Source organism: Silene latifolia, chromosome 11, assembly GCF_048544455.1.
Source record: "Silene latifolia isolate original U9 population chromosome 11, ASM4854445v1, whole genome shotgun sequence".
NCBI lineage: Eukaryota > Viridiplantae > Streptophyta > Magnoliopsida > Caryophyllales > Caryophyllaceae > Silene > Silene latifolia.
In genome coordinates this window covers 37,603,542-37,616,143 of record NC_133536.1, presented here as the reverse complement: position 1 = coordinate 37,616,143, position 12,602 = coordinate 37,603,542, and the positions used below count along the sequence as shown (strand labels likewise).

The window sequence follows — 12,602 nt, the reverse complement described above, 5'->3', positions numbered from 1 at the left end:
TTATTTAAGGGTAAATTATCAATAACTCCCGTTTAAAATCCATTTTTTAAAACTTACTCCCTTTTAAAAAAAAGTTTAAAAATTACACCCAAAATATTACAAAATTTTTAAAATTGCTCCCTAACCTATATTTTTGCATTTTTATGACACAAATGCCCCTCATTATTTTTATTTCTCATATGTTTATCGACCTCCATTACAACTTTTCCCACCTTTTTACCACACAAGGACTCCACGATAAACGACCACAATCCTCCACCCAAAATCCGCCATCATATTCGTCATATGAAAATAAAAAATTAGGGGTATTTTTGTCATAAAAAAGTAAAGATAGGGGTAATGGAGGAAAAGATGACGGCAAAGCAAACAAGTAAATTTTGATTTTATAAGTCAAAAATACGGGAAAAGAAGTTCAATCAATATGTTTCATTTTTTTTTTTTTTAAATATCCATATTTACTCTTAACGAAAAAGTTAACGGTGTTAGAGTGAAGTCCCTTATCTGTAAAGTTTCATAGATGAGGTTCCTACCTGGAAAAAAAAATTATAGCACATATCCTTTTCTTTAGATTAACTAAGGTTAATACGGTAATTTCTCACGAATACCATTAACCTAGAATAAGAACTTCCGCCCTTTCGCAATTTGCGTCTTCAAACCGATGAAAGAACCGGATTGCAATTCGTTGATTCGCCCTACAACCAACGCTTCCAGGTTTTTGTTTTTTAGTTTTTTTAATTGTTCTAATCAATTTAATTATTGATTCATACATATTCATGTTAGGCTATGGCTAGTTGTTTTTCAAAATTATAAACACGAGTTTTTATCATGTCATCAACTAAATTATTACTCCGTATTTCCTTGCTTAATTATGTTTAGTACGGAGTTTAATAATTATGTTTCCGTATTTCAGTCTGTCATGAATTAAGAATGGGCATTATCATTAACACAAAAAGTGTAGTGACATTATCATTCCTGTACTGTTTTGTAGGGATGCTGAGCGGAAACCTGGCCCTGGCTATCGGATTCCTCCTGGTAATCGACCGTGGAGAACTATTAAAGAGGGACATTCAGGTCTACTGCTCTACTGCAGGATTTGTCGGAATAATTTTGTGACTTATGATGATTTTTATCGTCATAATCCTTGTGAGGTCGAGGACAAAACTGATGATGACGAAGAGGAGGGGGATTATAAGGAACCATGGTATGGAAGATTGCTCAATGTTATTTTGTTTATATTTGTACTGATTCTAGCTTAATACATGCACCGTTTTGAGTTATATCCTGAACTACTGGCAGGTTTGATGGTGGACACAGTGAGCTTGTGTCTCGTCTGAATGCAGAGGAAGCCTTAGAATACTTGAACAATCTGGTAGGTGTGTATGTTCAACCTGTTCAATTGTAGAGCTCCTATACATGGTATCATTTTTGACGCAAGGCTCTTTTATATCAGGATGGAGGTAAAAGGTACGAGTATGTAGAGCCTGGACCTATTGGCGCTGCAATAATTACTGGAGGTCCAATCCTACACATAAACTTCAAAGCTAAGGAGAAAGACTGCCCAGGTGCTAAAGTGGAGACATTCTTTGCCCAACTCAGGCTGGTCAAGACGTATCCTGTGGTCGACTGTTGTGTATCGTTGGGGCCTAGTCAAGCGCTACCTCATTGGGGTGAGTTTATAGTGTTTGGTGTTTCCTTTACTTATGGAAGGTCATTGGCCTTGGTTTTAACCTGATCGGAGACCTTGTTGTTTTTCAGAAAATGCTTATCTGGGTGGTTGCAGATTCTGTCGTAATGCGGTTCATCATCCTGCTGAAAAGTGCGAGAAATTACTCATGGGCCTCCCTCGTGAGGACCTCACCTGGCTCTTTGGTTACCCTATGGAGAATCATGATTTTGGAGAATATGAATTTACTTCGGGTGAATTCAGTGATTGATGACACCTTTCAACGTTTATATCAGACATAGTTAAATTGTGTTGACTGTAAGTCTGTAATTCCCTCTTAACTTGCAATCCTCCATTAGATTTCTGCCTGTTTGAATGAATTGTTTATATTACTACTTTGATGACGGATTATTTAATGCCACTCCTCGCTACTGGAAAGTTAATTGCCCAGTATGTGACGGCAGTTTAATCTATTAAGCGATATTTATGGGAGAGAACAACATTCAGAGCGGCGATGGAGATGAATGACAGTGGCGGAGGGTGATAGCTATCAAGGCAATGGAAAGTGAGGCTTAACAACCACTTTACCACTCCTCATGCTAACACAATTTGAAAAAGAATTGCGTTCAGAAATGTCATTCCCTTCTCATTCAGATTTGGGACGGAATAAGTACGTGTTTACTTTGCTTACACATATTATAGTTTTATTAAGATTTAAGAAAGAAATAATATTTTGAAATGGACCTTAAAGAAAAGAACAAAAACTAAAATTGGTTAATTTGGTATAAAAATTAAAAATATACAAAAAATTTAGATTGAGGCGGAGGCGGAGGAAGTAAAAGCATTAGAAATACAAATCAATAAAAAAATAAAGGACCCTATAGCTCTTGGTGAATATGAATATGATGAATATGATGATGGCATGGTAACTTGTAAGATCGTTTTTCTTTTTTCAAGAAAATAGTAAGATATATCCTTAGATTACTAGCGTTGGTGAAATCGGAACTATTTCCTAACTCGAAATTAAAGTCAACAGAAACATAAACACCAGTGCAATTAGGAAAGGCTGTCGTCGTTAGAAACAATGTTTCCAAAAATAACTTTGTTTGTTGGGGGCACAGAGTGCGTGGAAGCCGAATAAACCTTGGACGTCAAGGACTAGCTTGCTGTCCTAAATTCCTTGGGCATCAAGGAAATTACTCAGTACTTAAAGTTGCCAATTATTTCCCATATAAACGTATTTATTTCCCATACACTATAATTCTACCTCAAACCAAAACAAACCTGTTAATCTTATGTTTCAAAGCTAATCCGTAATTGAAATCAATGACGATGAGTAACTCGAATGATCGAATAAGTGCATTACCGGAAGATATCCTAATTCATATCATCTCCGGTCTCAAATTGCAAGATGCAATTCGAACGAGCATCTTATCTCACCAATGGAGATATCTTTGGACTTACACCAACGGAATGTTCGACCTTGATTTCCGCTATAACCACTCGAAAAAGTCGTTGTCAAACGTTACTCATGTGTTAAATATGCATAAAGGTCGTACAATTGAAGAGTTCAAAGTTCAGTTCGATTTGGAAGGGAAGAGTGCGAGTCTTGTAATATCAAAATTGATCAAATTCGGGTTAAAGAAACATGTCAAAACCTTCGAGTTGGATTTGTGTAATAATCGCGGTTGTGGAAATTACGCTCTTAGATTCGATGTCTTTAGGAAATATATTGGTTCACTGACTAATCTTTATCTAGATTATGTCAACGTTGAAGATGATGTTCTAGGATGGATTTTATGCAACTCACCCTTCAAACGTTACGTGTTCGACACTCTTCGACATTGCGTGAGCTCAAAGTTACAACCCCATTGCCCAAACTAAACCATCTCGAGATAATTGATTGTCCTGAAATACGCAATCTCGAATTACGCACAAGAAATCTTGTCTGCATTACTTATCGAGGACCTCATACAAGTCTTTGTTTTAAGGAACTTCCTTCATTAACTCGAGCGAATTTAGACCACAACTTCTTGACTATAGATGCAGGTCAGTTTCCATGCTATTTTTCTCGGCTCAAGTCACTTGTATTGGACTTGAATAAATTTTCTCTCAAAATGTTTGATCAATCTGAAATTCCCGAACTACCCTTGCTCGAATATCTCGAGCATGTGAACGTTAGTCCGTGGGGATACCATCTCAAAGGCTACATTGGGTGGTGCACAATGTTATTAAGGGCGTGTCCGAAGCTGCATAGATTTGTGTTAAAGATCAAAGAAGGATTAGCGTTTTCAGATTTTTCGGATAAAAAGGCAAGTGAAACGCCGGGAAGAGAAGTCAAGTACGTGCATAATCTAGTGAAGGTGGTAGAAATTACCGGGTATAATAACTTGTCGAATTACATTGAGCTCGTTCGACAAGTGCTTTATAAGTTTCCCTCGGTAGAAAAGGTGATTGTTGACCCTTTATTCCGTAAGCGCAAATCCTACAAGCAATCGGAGAATGGGATTTTGATTGGAGCAGAGTTACGAGATTTGTTGCCTGTAGGTACAGAGTTGGTGGTATTATGAGCAAGTGAACAACTGTAATACAAGTAGTTTAATAGGACTTCCTAGGTAAGTGAAGACACACATATACATTACTCGATTGTACTCCGTCTTAAGCAATGTCTAACCAGTAAAAAAAAAAAGTATTACTCTGTATCGAGAATTGTCGTCGCTATGTATTCATTTCAAAATATTTGACTTTGAGCAAGTCTATTACTCCGTAGTTAGTTGGTCAGTTAGTTAAGTTTGTTACAGTTACTGTTACTAGAAAGATCACAGGGGCTTATGTACTGTCTCATATATTGAGTGGTAGTACACTCGGTTTAAATTCCGTCAACATAATACTTTGAACTTTGAAGTATATATCCAATACGGTTGCATGTCCAATAGTTCAATATGCATATTTTGGCTCAAATTAGGTGTCGAAGTGTCATACCCTTGTCTAAGTATCGAGTGTCGATTTAAATTCCGGCAAGAATGTTAATTATGGACCTGGAAATCAGTTTAATGTAAGTATCAACTTTCGTAGCGAACACCATGGTAAGATTGTAAACATCGTCAGGAAGATTTGATGTCTAGCGTACTTGTGCTCAAGTTCGGTAGCCTACTGAAATAAGGCCATAGATCAGAAAAAGATATTCAGGTGCATTACAAGTTATGGGGCAGTATCTAAAATGATATACCAAACCAGGGGTTGATATGGTTTGACATGATTTATACAAGAAATAGGAAGATAAAACCCTGAACTTAAAACCCTCAAGCAAAGCACAGAGAAATTCTAAGAACAGTGAGTCCTAAGATTAATTCAGTCCCCTAAGCAATGCACAAGGAGATTAAACTAAACTTAGGCCAGCAACTAAGCAAAGCACAAGCTACTGAAAGAATTGTTAACTAAGCAAAGCACAAGTTAACAGGTTAAGGAGAGTAAACTCTTAGGTTTTCATTTATTCAAATCTGCCTGTAAAAGTGGGATATTAGGCTGTTTAAATAGAGTTTACAAAGAGATGTCTACCCTTGATTAATCTACCATCTAATGGCTCATAAGGCCTTACAAAAGAAGTTAAAATAACAGCAAGAAGTCCACAAATGAGGACGAAATAACAGCAATAAAATAGACTGGCTAAAAGTTCAGAAAGAGCACAATAAAGCATTCTTGTTTGTTTCCTGAAATGGCAATGCTGTTCTCAGGTCTTTAAAGCTCTTGTTTGGCCTTCTTGTTGCTTGTCTCCTGACTTGATAGGGACTACTATGACCCTCCAAGATCCTTATTTAGATAATGAGACTTACTTAAACGAAAACAAAGGAATTATCACTGAATTAGCAAGGATAATTGAAAGAGATTAATCGGTAATTGTATTCAATCAATCTTCTGAGTTAAATACACCTAGGTTAGCCTATAATTAAGGTAAGCTAATCACTATAAACTAGGTAACAGAATAATGACAACTAATTACATAGCTAACTAGGAAACTAATAATACGTAAAATATTTACACAATATTTACTATTATTCTATCATTCCCCCACAGTCGAAACGGGAGGCAAACGGACGTTGAGACTGTCACGAAAACCTTCAAAAAGAATTAAAGGTAACCCTTTAGTGAAAATATCGGCTATCTGATAACGGGATGGTATATGTCGAACCCGGACTTCACCACGCTCCACTTTCTCACGAACAAAATGAATATCCATTTCAATGTGCTTGGTGCGCTGGTGCTGGACAGGATTAACAGATAAATAAATAGCGGAGACATTATCGCAATAAACAAGAGTGGCCTTGTTCATAGGAACATGAAGCTCCACCAATAAATTGCGCAACCAACACGATTCCGACACCACATTCGCAACCCCACGATATTCAGCCTCGGCACTAGATTTCGACAAAGTGGGCTGCCTCTTGGAGGCCCAAGAAATCAAGTTATCGCCATGAAAAATGCAGTAGCCGGACGTAGACCGCCTAGTGTCAGGACACCAACCCCAATCTGCATCAGTGTAGGCCGTCAAATGAGAAGGAGCGGATTTACGAATCCAAATACCCCGGGTAAGAGAGCCACGCAAATACCGAATGACGCATTTCAAAGCATTCATATGCTCTTCCATAGGATTATGCATAAAGAGACACACTTGTTGAACCGCATACGAAATGTCAGGTCTAGTAAAGGTGAGATACTGAAGAGCCCCGGCAAGACTACGATAAAGTGTCGGATCAGCAAATGGTGTAGAAGAAGAGGAAGCACTTAACTTGGGCTTTGTGTCTACGAAAGTAGCGGCTGACTTACAAGTCGACATACCAGCGCGATCAATGATCTGCTCGGCGTACTTAGCTTGCGAGAGAAAAAGTCCACTTCGAACGGGTTTAACCGAGATGCCCAAAAAATAACTTAGTGACCCGAGATCTTTCATTGAAAATTCTCCATTAAGATGAGTCATGATGGACTGATGAAGAGCGTCGGAAGAACACGTCAAAATTATATCATCAACATACAACAGTAGATAAGCCAAATTGGTACCTTGTCGAAGAATGAAAAGAGAGTGATCAACTTTGCTATGAGAAAAACCAAGACGGGAAACATAGTCAGCAAATCGCTTATACCAAGCACGTGGAGCTTGTTTGAGACCGTAAAGTGACTTTTGTAACAAACAAACAAAATCAGGCCGAGTGGAGTCGTGATAACCAGTAGGTTGATGCATGTATACAGTTTCATTGAGATTCCCATGTAGAAAAGCGTTCTGAATGTCTAGTTGATGAATGGCCCAAGATTTGGACACGGCAATAGACAATACCGTGCGAATGGTGGAGGGCTTTACAACAGGACTTAAAGTCTCACCACAATCAATACCTATTTGCTGCGTTTTGCCGTCACATACAAGACGAGCCTTATACCTTTCAAAGGAACCATCAGAATGAAATTTATGTCGAAAAATACACATAGAACGATTAATATTAGTATTCGGGGGACGGGGAACCAAGACCCAAGTCTTATTGTTAATAAGACCATTATATTCATCATCCATAGCCATTTTCCAATTAGGGTCACGAAGAGCGGACACGGGATCACGTGGAACCGGTGAAATAGCTTGAGTGTTACTTAAATTTTGGGTGGTGGTGGGTTTGAAGTATTTTGGGTTAGGTTTATATATGCCATGGTCACCACGTGTAGTGGCTTTTGTGGCAGGTGGCGGACCAGGCGTGGGACCAGGCTGGGCTGAGCTAGCGGTGGGGCCAGGCTGAGCTGAGGAAGCCGTGTGGTCAAGGTGAGCAGAGCTGGGCTGAGCAACGTCAGTCGTGGCTGAGCGTGGCTGAGCAGGCCGTGTGCGAGGTACAGTGTCAGGGGAGAGGGCAGACACGGTAGGCTGGGAATGGGGAGGAGTGTGTGTCGTGTTATGTGGTTGGGACTTGGCCAAATGGTCGAGGACATATGGCGAAAGAGAATCGTCCAAAAAATTGTAAGTAGAAATGTCAGGTGAACCTAATTTAGCAAACGGAAAATTATGTTCATCAAATAAAACATGTCGACTAATAAAGATTTTATTAGAAGCGATGTCAAGACATATATATCCACGATGATTTTTTGGATAGCCTAAAAAGACACACGGAGTTGTACGGGGTTGAAGTTTATGTATTGTAGTAGCGGGAATAAGTGGATAGCATAAACAACCGAAGACTCGTAAGTGATTGTACACCGGTGCGCGATGGTACAGTACACGAACAGGGGTGTCAAAGGACATAGGTTTACTTGGTAAAATATTTGTGAGATAAGTTGCGATGTCGAGTGCATAGTGCCAATATTTAACGGGAATAGACGCGTGAAATAAAATAGTGCGAATCATGTTATTTGTGGAACGAATTTTGCGTTCGGCTTTACCATTTTGAGACGAAGTGTGTGGGCAAGACAAGCGAAAAACTAGTCCATGTGAAGCACAAAATGTTTTAAAAATGCCGTTAATAAATTCCGTTCCATTATCACATTGAATTGATTTTATTTTGCGGTCAAATTATGTTTGTATAAAGGCGTGAAAGTGAACGAGACTAGCATTAACATGACTTTTTTTAGCTATTGGAAAAGTCCATAAATAATTACTGTAATCGTCTAAAATTAATAAGTACTCCCTCCATTTTCCTAAGTTTGCCCCATAAAATAATGAAATGTGAGGTATATTTTAATGAAATGGGGCAAACTTAGAAAAATGGAGGAAGTAATATTTATGGCCAGCAGAACTTAAGACGGGTGATGTCCAAAGATCACAATGAAGTATATCAAAATGCATGTAAGTACTAGAATTCGACATAGCAAAAGGAAGACGAATATGTTTACCAAGAGGACAAGATTGACAAAATAATTTGCTAGACTCCAAATTACAATCAATCAATTTATTACTCCTAAGACGAGAAATTGTAGAATTTCCAGGATGACCCAAACGATCATGCCAAATAGAAGACGCCGCTAAGCCGACAAAACCGGAGGTGGGTGGTGTAGTGTTGGAAATAGGATAAAGGTCGCCCCGACTATTACACCTCATGAGACGCGTCCCCGTCCGCATATCCTTCACACAAAAACCAAATGGGACAAATTCAATAGTGACGTGATTATCAGTAGTGAATTTGCTAACCGAAATTAAATTTTTGACTAAATGTGGAGAATAAAGAACATTTTTAAGAACAAGAGGGAGGTGGGGTGCGGTTAAGGTAGTCTGACCGTGGCCCTTAATTGGAATGGATTGGCCATTTCCGACAATAATACCGTTAGGAATGCTCGAATTAACAAAAGACGAGAGTTTACCTTGGTCCGACGTCATATGCGAAGTAGCACCCGTATCCATTACCCATGGTTCCGGAGGCCCAAGTCCCAAAGTGTACATCGCCGCTGCAATATCCGTTAGAGATGGTCCCTCTGCCGTGTAAGCCCGAGCAGGGCGTGGTCCAAGGATACCAGGTTGGCCGTGAACCTGTGAAGGCGGCCTAGTCCACGGACCAGCAGTGGGGTACGGGCAGGGTGGGTATCCCCAAGGAGAGGAGGGCCATTGCCACGACCCATACCCAGCAGGCCACGGCACCGGTGCAGCTGGAGCAGCAGGGGAAACAGAGGCCGTAATAGGAGCAGTAGCAGGGGTTTGAGTTTTCCCTTTACCACCCTTACCTTTCTTCTTCCCATTATTTCCATTACCACGAGCACCCTTGCCATTGTTAGAACCCGAGTTCCGAGAGGAACCGCCGCCGTCACTATCAACTGAGTTCTTTGCATACATCGCCGCACTACCAGTAGCGGCTTGTTTCGCGAAACTCGCTTCCTCTAGAGTTAGCATCGATCGTGCCTGGTAAAACTGAGGAAGCGGGTCACGTTGACGAATAATCGAACCAACATTCTGATAAGCTTCGGTAAGACCGGAAACCAATTGGAGAACCAATCGACTGTTGGAAACCGGAGCCCCTACATTCTTCAACTGATCCGCTAAAGATTTGAGGCGTTGACAATATGGCGAAGCCGATGAGAAATCAGACATCTCAACGTGAGAGAACTCTTGCTCGAGGGTGACTGCGCGCGAGTTTTTATTATCTTGAAAAATATCAGCAATACGATTCCAAGTATCCATGGCGGTGGAATCAGATTCGATGATAGTTTCCAAGAGATCAGTGGTTATGGTAGAATAAATCCACTAAAGGACCGTAGCATCTAGGGTTTCCCATTGTTCCTTTTCATCATCCGTAACAGGAGCTTTTGGTGCTCCAGATTTCGGTGTTATGATGTGATGAAGCACGCGGTTTGATTTAGCGTGATTCGTGAAAAGGGCAACCCATAACGGGTATTGGTCATTCTCCAAGCCCAATTTGACCGAGATGTGATTGGAGATGTTAGTGACGGCGAGAGCCGGATGAAAAGACGATTTGCCAGGGGCCATTGAGAGTGACGAGAGGTCGGAGAGACATGAGGTCGAGGGAGATGGCGGCTGGCTAATCGAAGGAGAGCGGAAGCGATATTAAGAACAAAATTCCTGATACCATGAAAGAGATTAATCGGTAATTGTATTCAATCAATCTTCTGAGTTAAATACACCTAGGTTAGCCTATAATTAAGGTAAGCTAATCACTATAAATTAAGTAACAGAATAATGACAACTAATTACATAGCTAACTAGGAAACTAATAATACGTAAAATATTTACACAATATTTACTATTATTCTATCAATAATGTTGCCTGCTTCCTTGAATGGACCCTGACTTTGTGAGCCTGATTAACTATTCTTCTAAGCATAATTTGAGGAACATCTCCAGGATGATTTTGTAGTTTGGAACCTTAATGTTGACTGAAAATTAGCTGGAACCCCTGGTTGGATAGTTTCCTTAGAGAATCAGGGTAATTCCCAAGCTTGGTCAGGACAGGTTCCTTGTGATTGTCTGGATGGTTGCCTGATCCCCTTGCTCCTGCATCATCCTCCTCAGGTGGAAGAGGCTTTGCCCTCAACTGTGTCCTTGTCATCACTGCTATAGTAGAGACTGAGGTCTCCAATGTTAAATGTTCCATGAACCCCATACTCCCCTGGAAGATCAACTTTGTAAGCATTAGTCCCCACCTTTTCTGTTACCTCAAATGGTCCATCAGCCCTTGGCATGAGTTTGTTCTTTCTTTTACCAGGGAACCTTTCTTTCCTCATGTGCACCACACCAGATCACTTGGTTGGAATTCTTTCCTGCCTTTGGTTGGCTTGATGTTCATCCTAGCCTGCTCATTTGCCTTTTCAATTTGCTTCCTCACCTGTTCATGCAGGTGCCTCATCTGCTCTACCCTTTTCTTTGCATCATAATTGACTGTTGCTCTTGGAACATTGGATAGGTCAATGGGCATGAGAGGGTTGCTTCCATATACCACTTCAAATGGGCTATGTCCAGTACTGGAGGAAGGAGCTATGTTGAAGGCAAATTCTGCCTGAGCTAGCTTGAGATCCCAATCTTTCAGTGAGCTCTTCACAATACATCTGAGTATCCTGCCCAAAGTTCGGTTTGTGACCTCTGTCTGCCCATCTGTTTGGGAGTGATGGGAGGTGCTAAAGAGCAGTTTGGTGTTGAGGAGCCTCCAAAGGGTCTTCCAAAACTAGCTAATAAACTTGGTGTCCCTGTCAGATACAATTGTTTTTGGAACACCATGTAACTTCACAATTTCCTTGAAATACAATTCAGCCACTCCTGAAGCATCTTCAGTTTTCTGGCATGGCACAAAATGGGCCATCTTGCTAAACCTATCCACCACAACCAGGATAGAATCTTTCCCTCTCCGAGTTCTTGGTAAGGCCACTATGAAATCCAGGCTTATATGCTCCCAAGGTTTATCTGGAACAGGCAGTGGAGTATAAGCCCCTGGTTGAAATGAGCTTTTTTATCTTTGTCAGGTAGAGCACCTTCTAATTATAGCTTGAACATCCCTTTCCACTCTAGGCCAGTGGACCTGATCTTGAAGTATATCCAATGTTTTCTGTACCTCAAAATTCCCTTCTAAACCATTAGAGTGAACCTCCTTAATTAGTAAGTCTCTATAGGAGCCTCTGGGAGCACACAGTTTGTTTGCCTTGAATAGATACCCCTCTTGCAGTGTGAACTTGGATCCTAGACTGTTTGGATTGCCTTGCAAAGTCAGCCAATCCTCCATGAAATCCTGATCATCCTTGTAGAGCTCCTTCATAAACTCAAACCCCAACACTCTTTGCTGAACTGTGACTAACATAGAGTGCCTCCTAGAAAGTGCATCTGCTGCAACATTGAGTTTTCCCTCTTTATGCTTGCTAGAAAAATTAAAAGATTGGAGAAACTCAATGTAACACCCCCTCATACCAAGGTACCTTACCAAGGACTACCCTAGCATGAAAGGTTGTTACCATCTCGGTTGCCCGAGGTTAGTATATCAAAAGCAACAATCCAAAATAACTTTATTAAAGAATAAAGAGTTTAACGATTACATTATCTCAGACCAGCTCAAAATAAAAGTGTAAGGACCCCAATACAACTGAAATTAAAGACAGCTAAACTCATAACAGCGGAAGCTAGACTCGAAGTGATGACTCCCCATGACTGTCCCATAGCTAACATCTGCATTACCTGTTATAATCAGCTCACTGTCCCCGAATGGATCACCGCAGGTTTTACAAAACAACAACACGGGGTCAGCTACTGCATAATTAAAATAAGACAAATATGATAAGTAACCAGCTGATCATCCACCATCCCCGGTCTCCCGAACTCACACCGTAACCGACTACATACCAAAGTGTGTAGCCCTGCCATATTACCCATCGCAACAGGTAATCCTCGCCGCCCGTGGGGGACCGCAGATAATCCCCACCTAAATCCCGCTCATCAACGAGCGATAACCCTGTCCCTTAATGTGCACATCCGCTCCCGTGA

General features: G+C 40.6%; 3 protein-coding genes across 3 annotated transcripts; 2 read left to right on the top strand and 1 right to left on the bottom strand.

Moving 5' to 3' along the window:
- Nucleotides 1–578: 578 nt before the first annotated feature.
- LOC141611537 (uncharacterized) lies at nucleotides 579–2,084 on the top strand. Its single transcript, XM_074430103.1, has 5 exons — nucleotides 579–711; nucleotides 989–1,201; nucleotides 1,297–1,369; nucleotides 1,451–1,667; nucleotides 1,756–2,084. Exons 1-5 carry the CDS (start codon nucleotides 659–661, stop codon nucleotides 1,932–1,934), a joined length of 735 nt encoding a protein of 244 aa, XP_074286204.1. The 5' UTR covers nucleotides 579–658; the 3' UTR covers nucleotides 1,935–2,084.
- A 1,369-nt stretch (nucleotides 2,085–3,453) lies between these two features.
- LOC141613252 (uncharacterized) lies at nucleotides 3,454–5,553 on the top strand. Its single transcript, XM_074431991.1, has 2 exons — nucleotides 3,454–4,224; nucleotides 5,398–5,553. The coding sequence occupies exons 1-2, from the start codon at nucleotides 3,454–3,456 to the stop codon at nucleotides 5,551–5,553; spliced, it is 927 nt and encodes a 308-aa protein (XP_074288092.1).
- A 6,036-nt stretch (nucleotides 5,554–11,589) lies between these two features.
- LOC141613251 (uncharacterized) lies at nucleotides 11,590–12,030 on the bottom strand. Its single transcript, XM_074431990.1, has one exon. The coding sequence runs from the start codon at nucleotides 12,028–12,030 to the stop codon at nucleotides 11,590–11,592; it is 441 nt and encodes a 146-aa protein (XP_074288091.1).
- Between the last annotated feature and the right edge of the window lie 572 nt (nucleotides 12,031–12,602).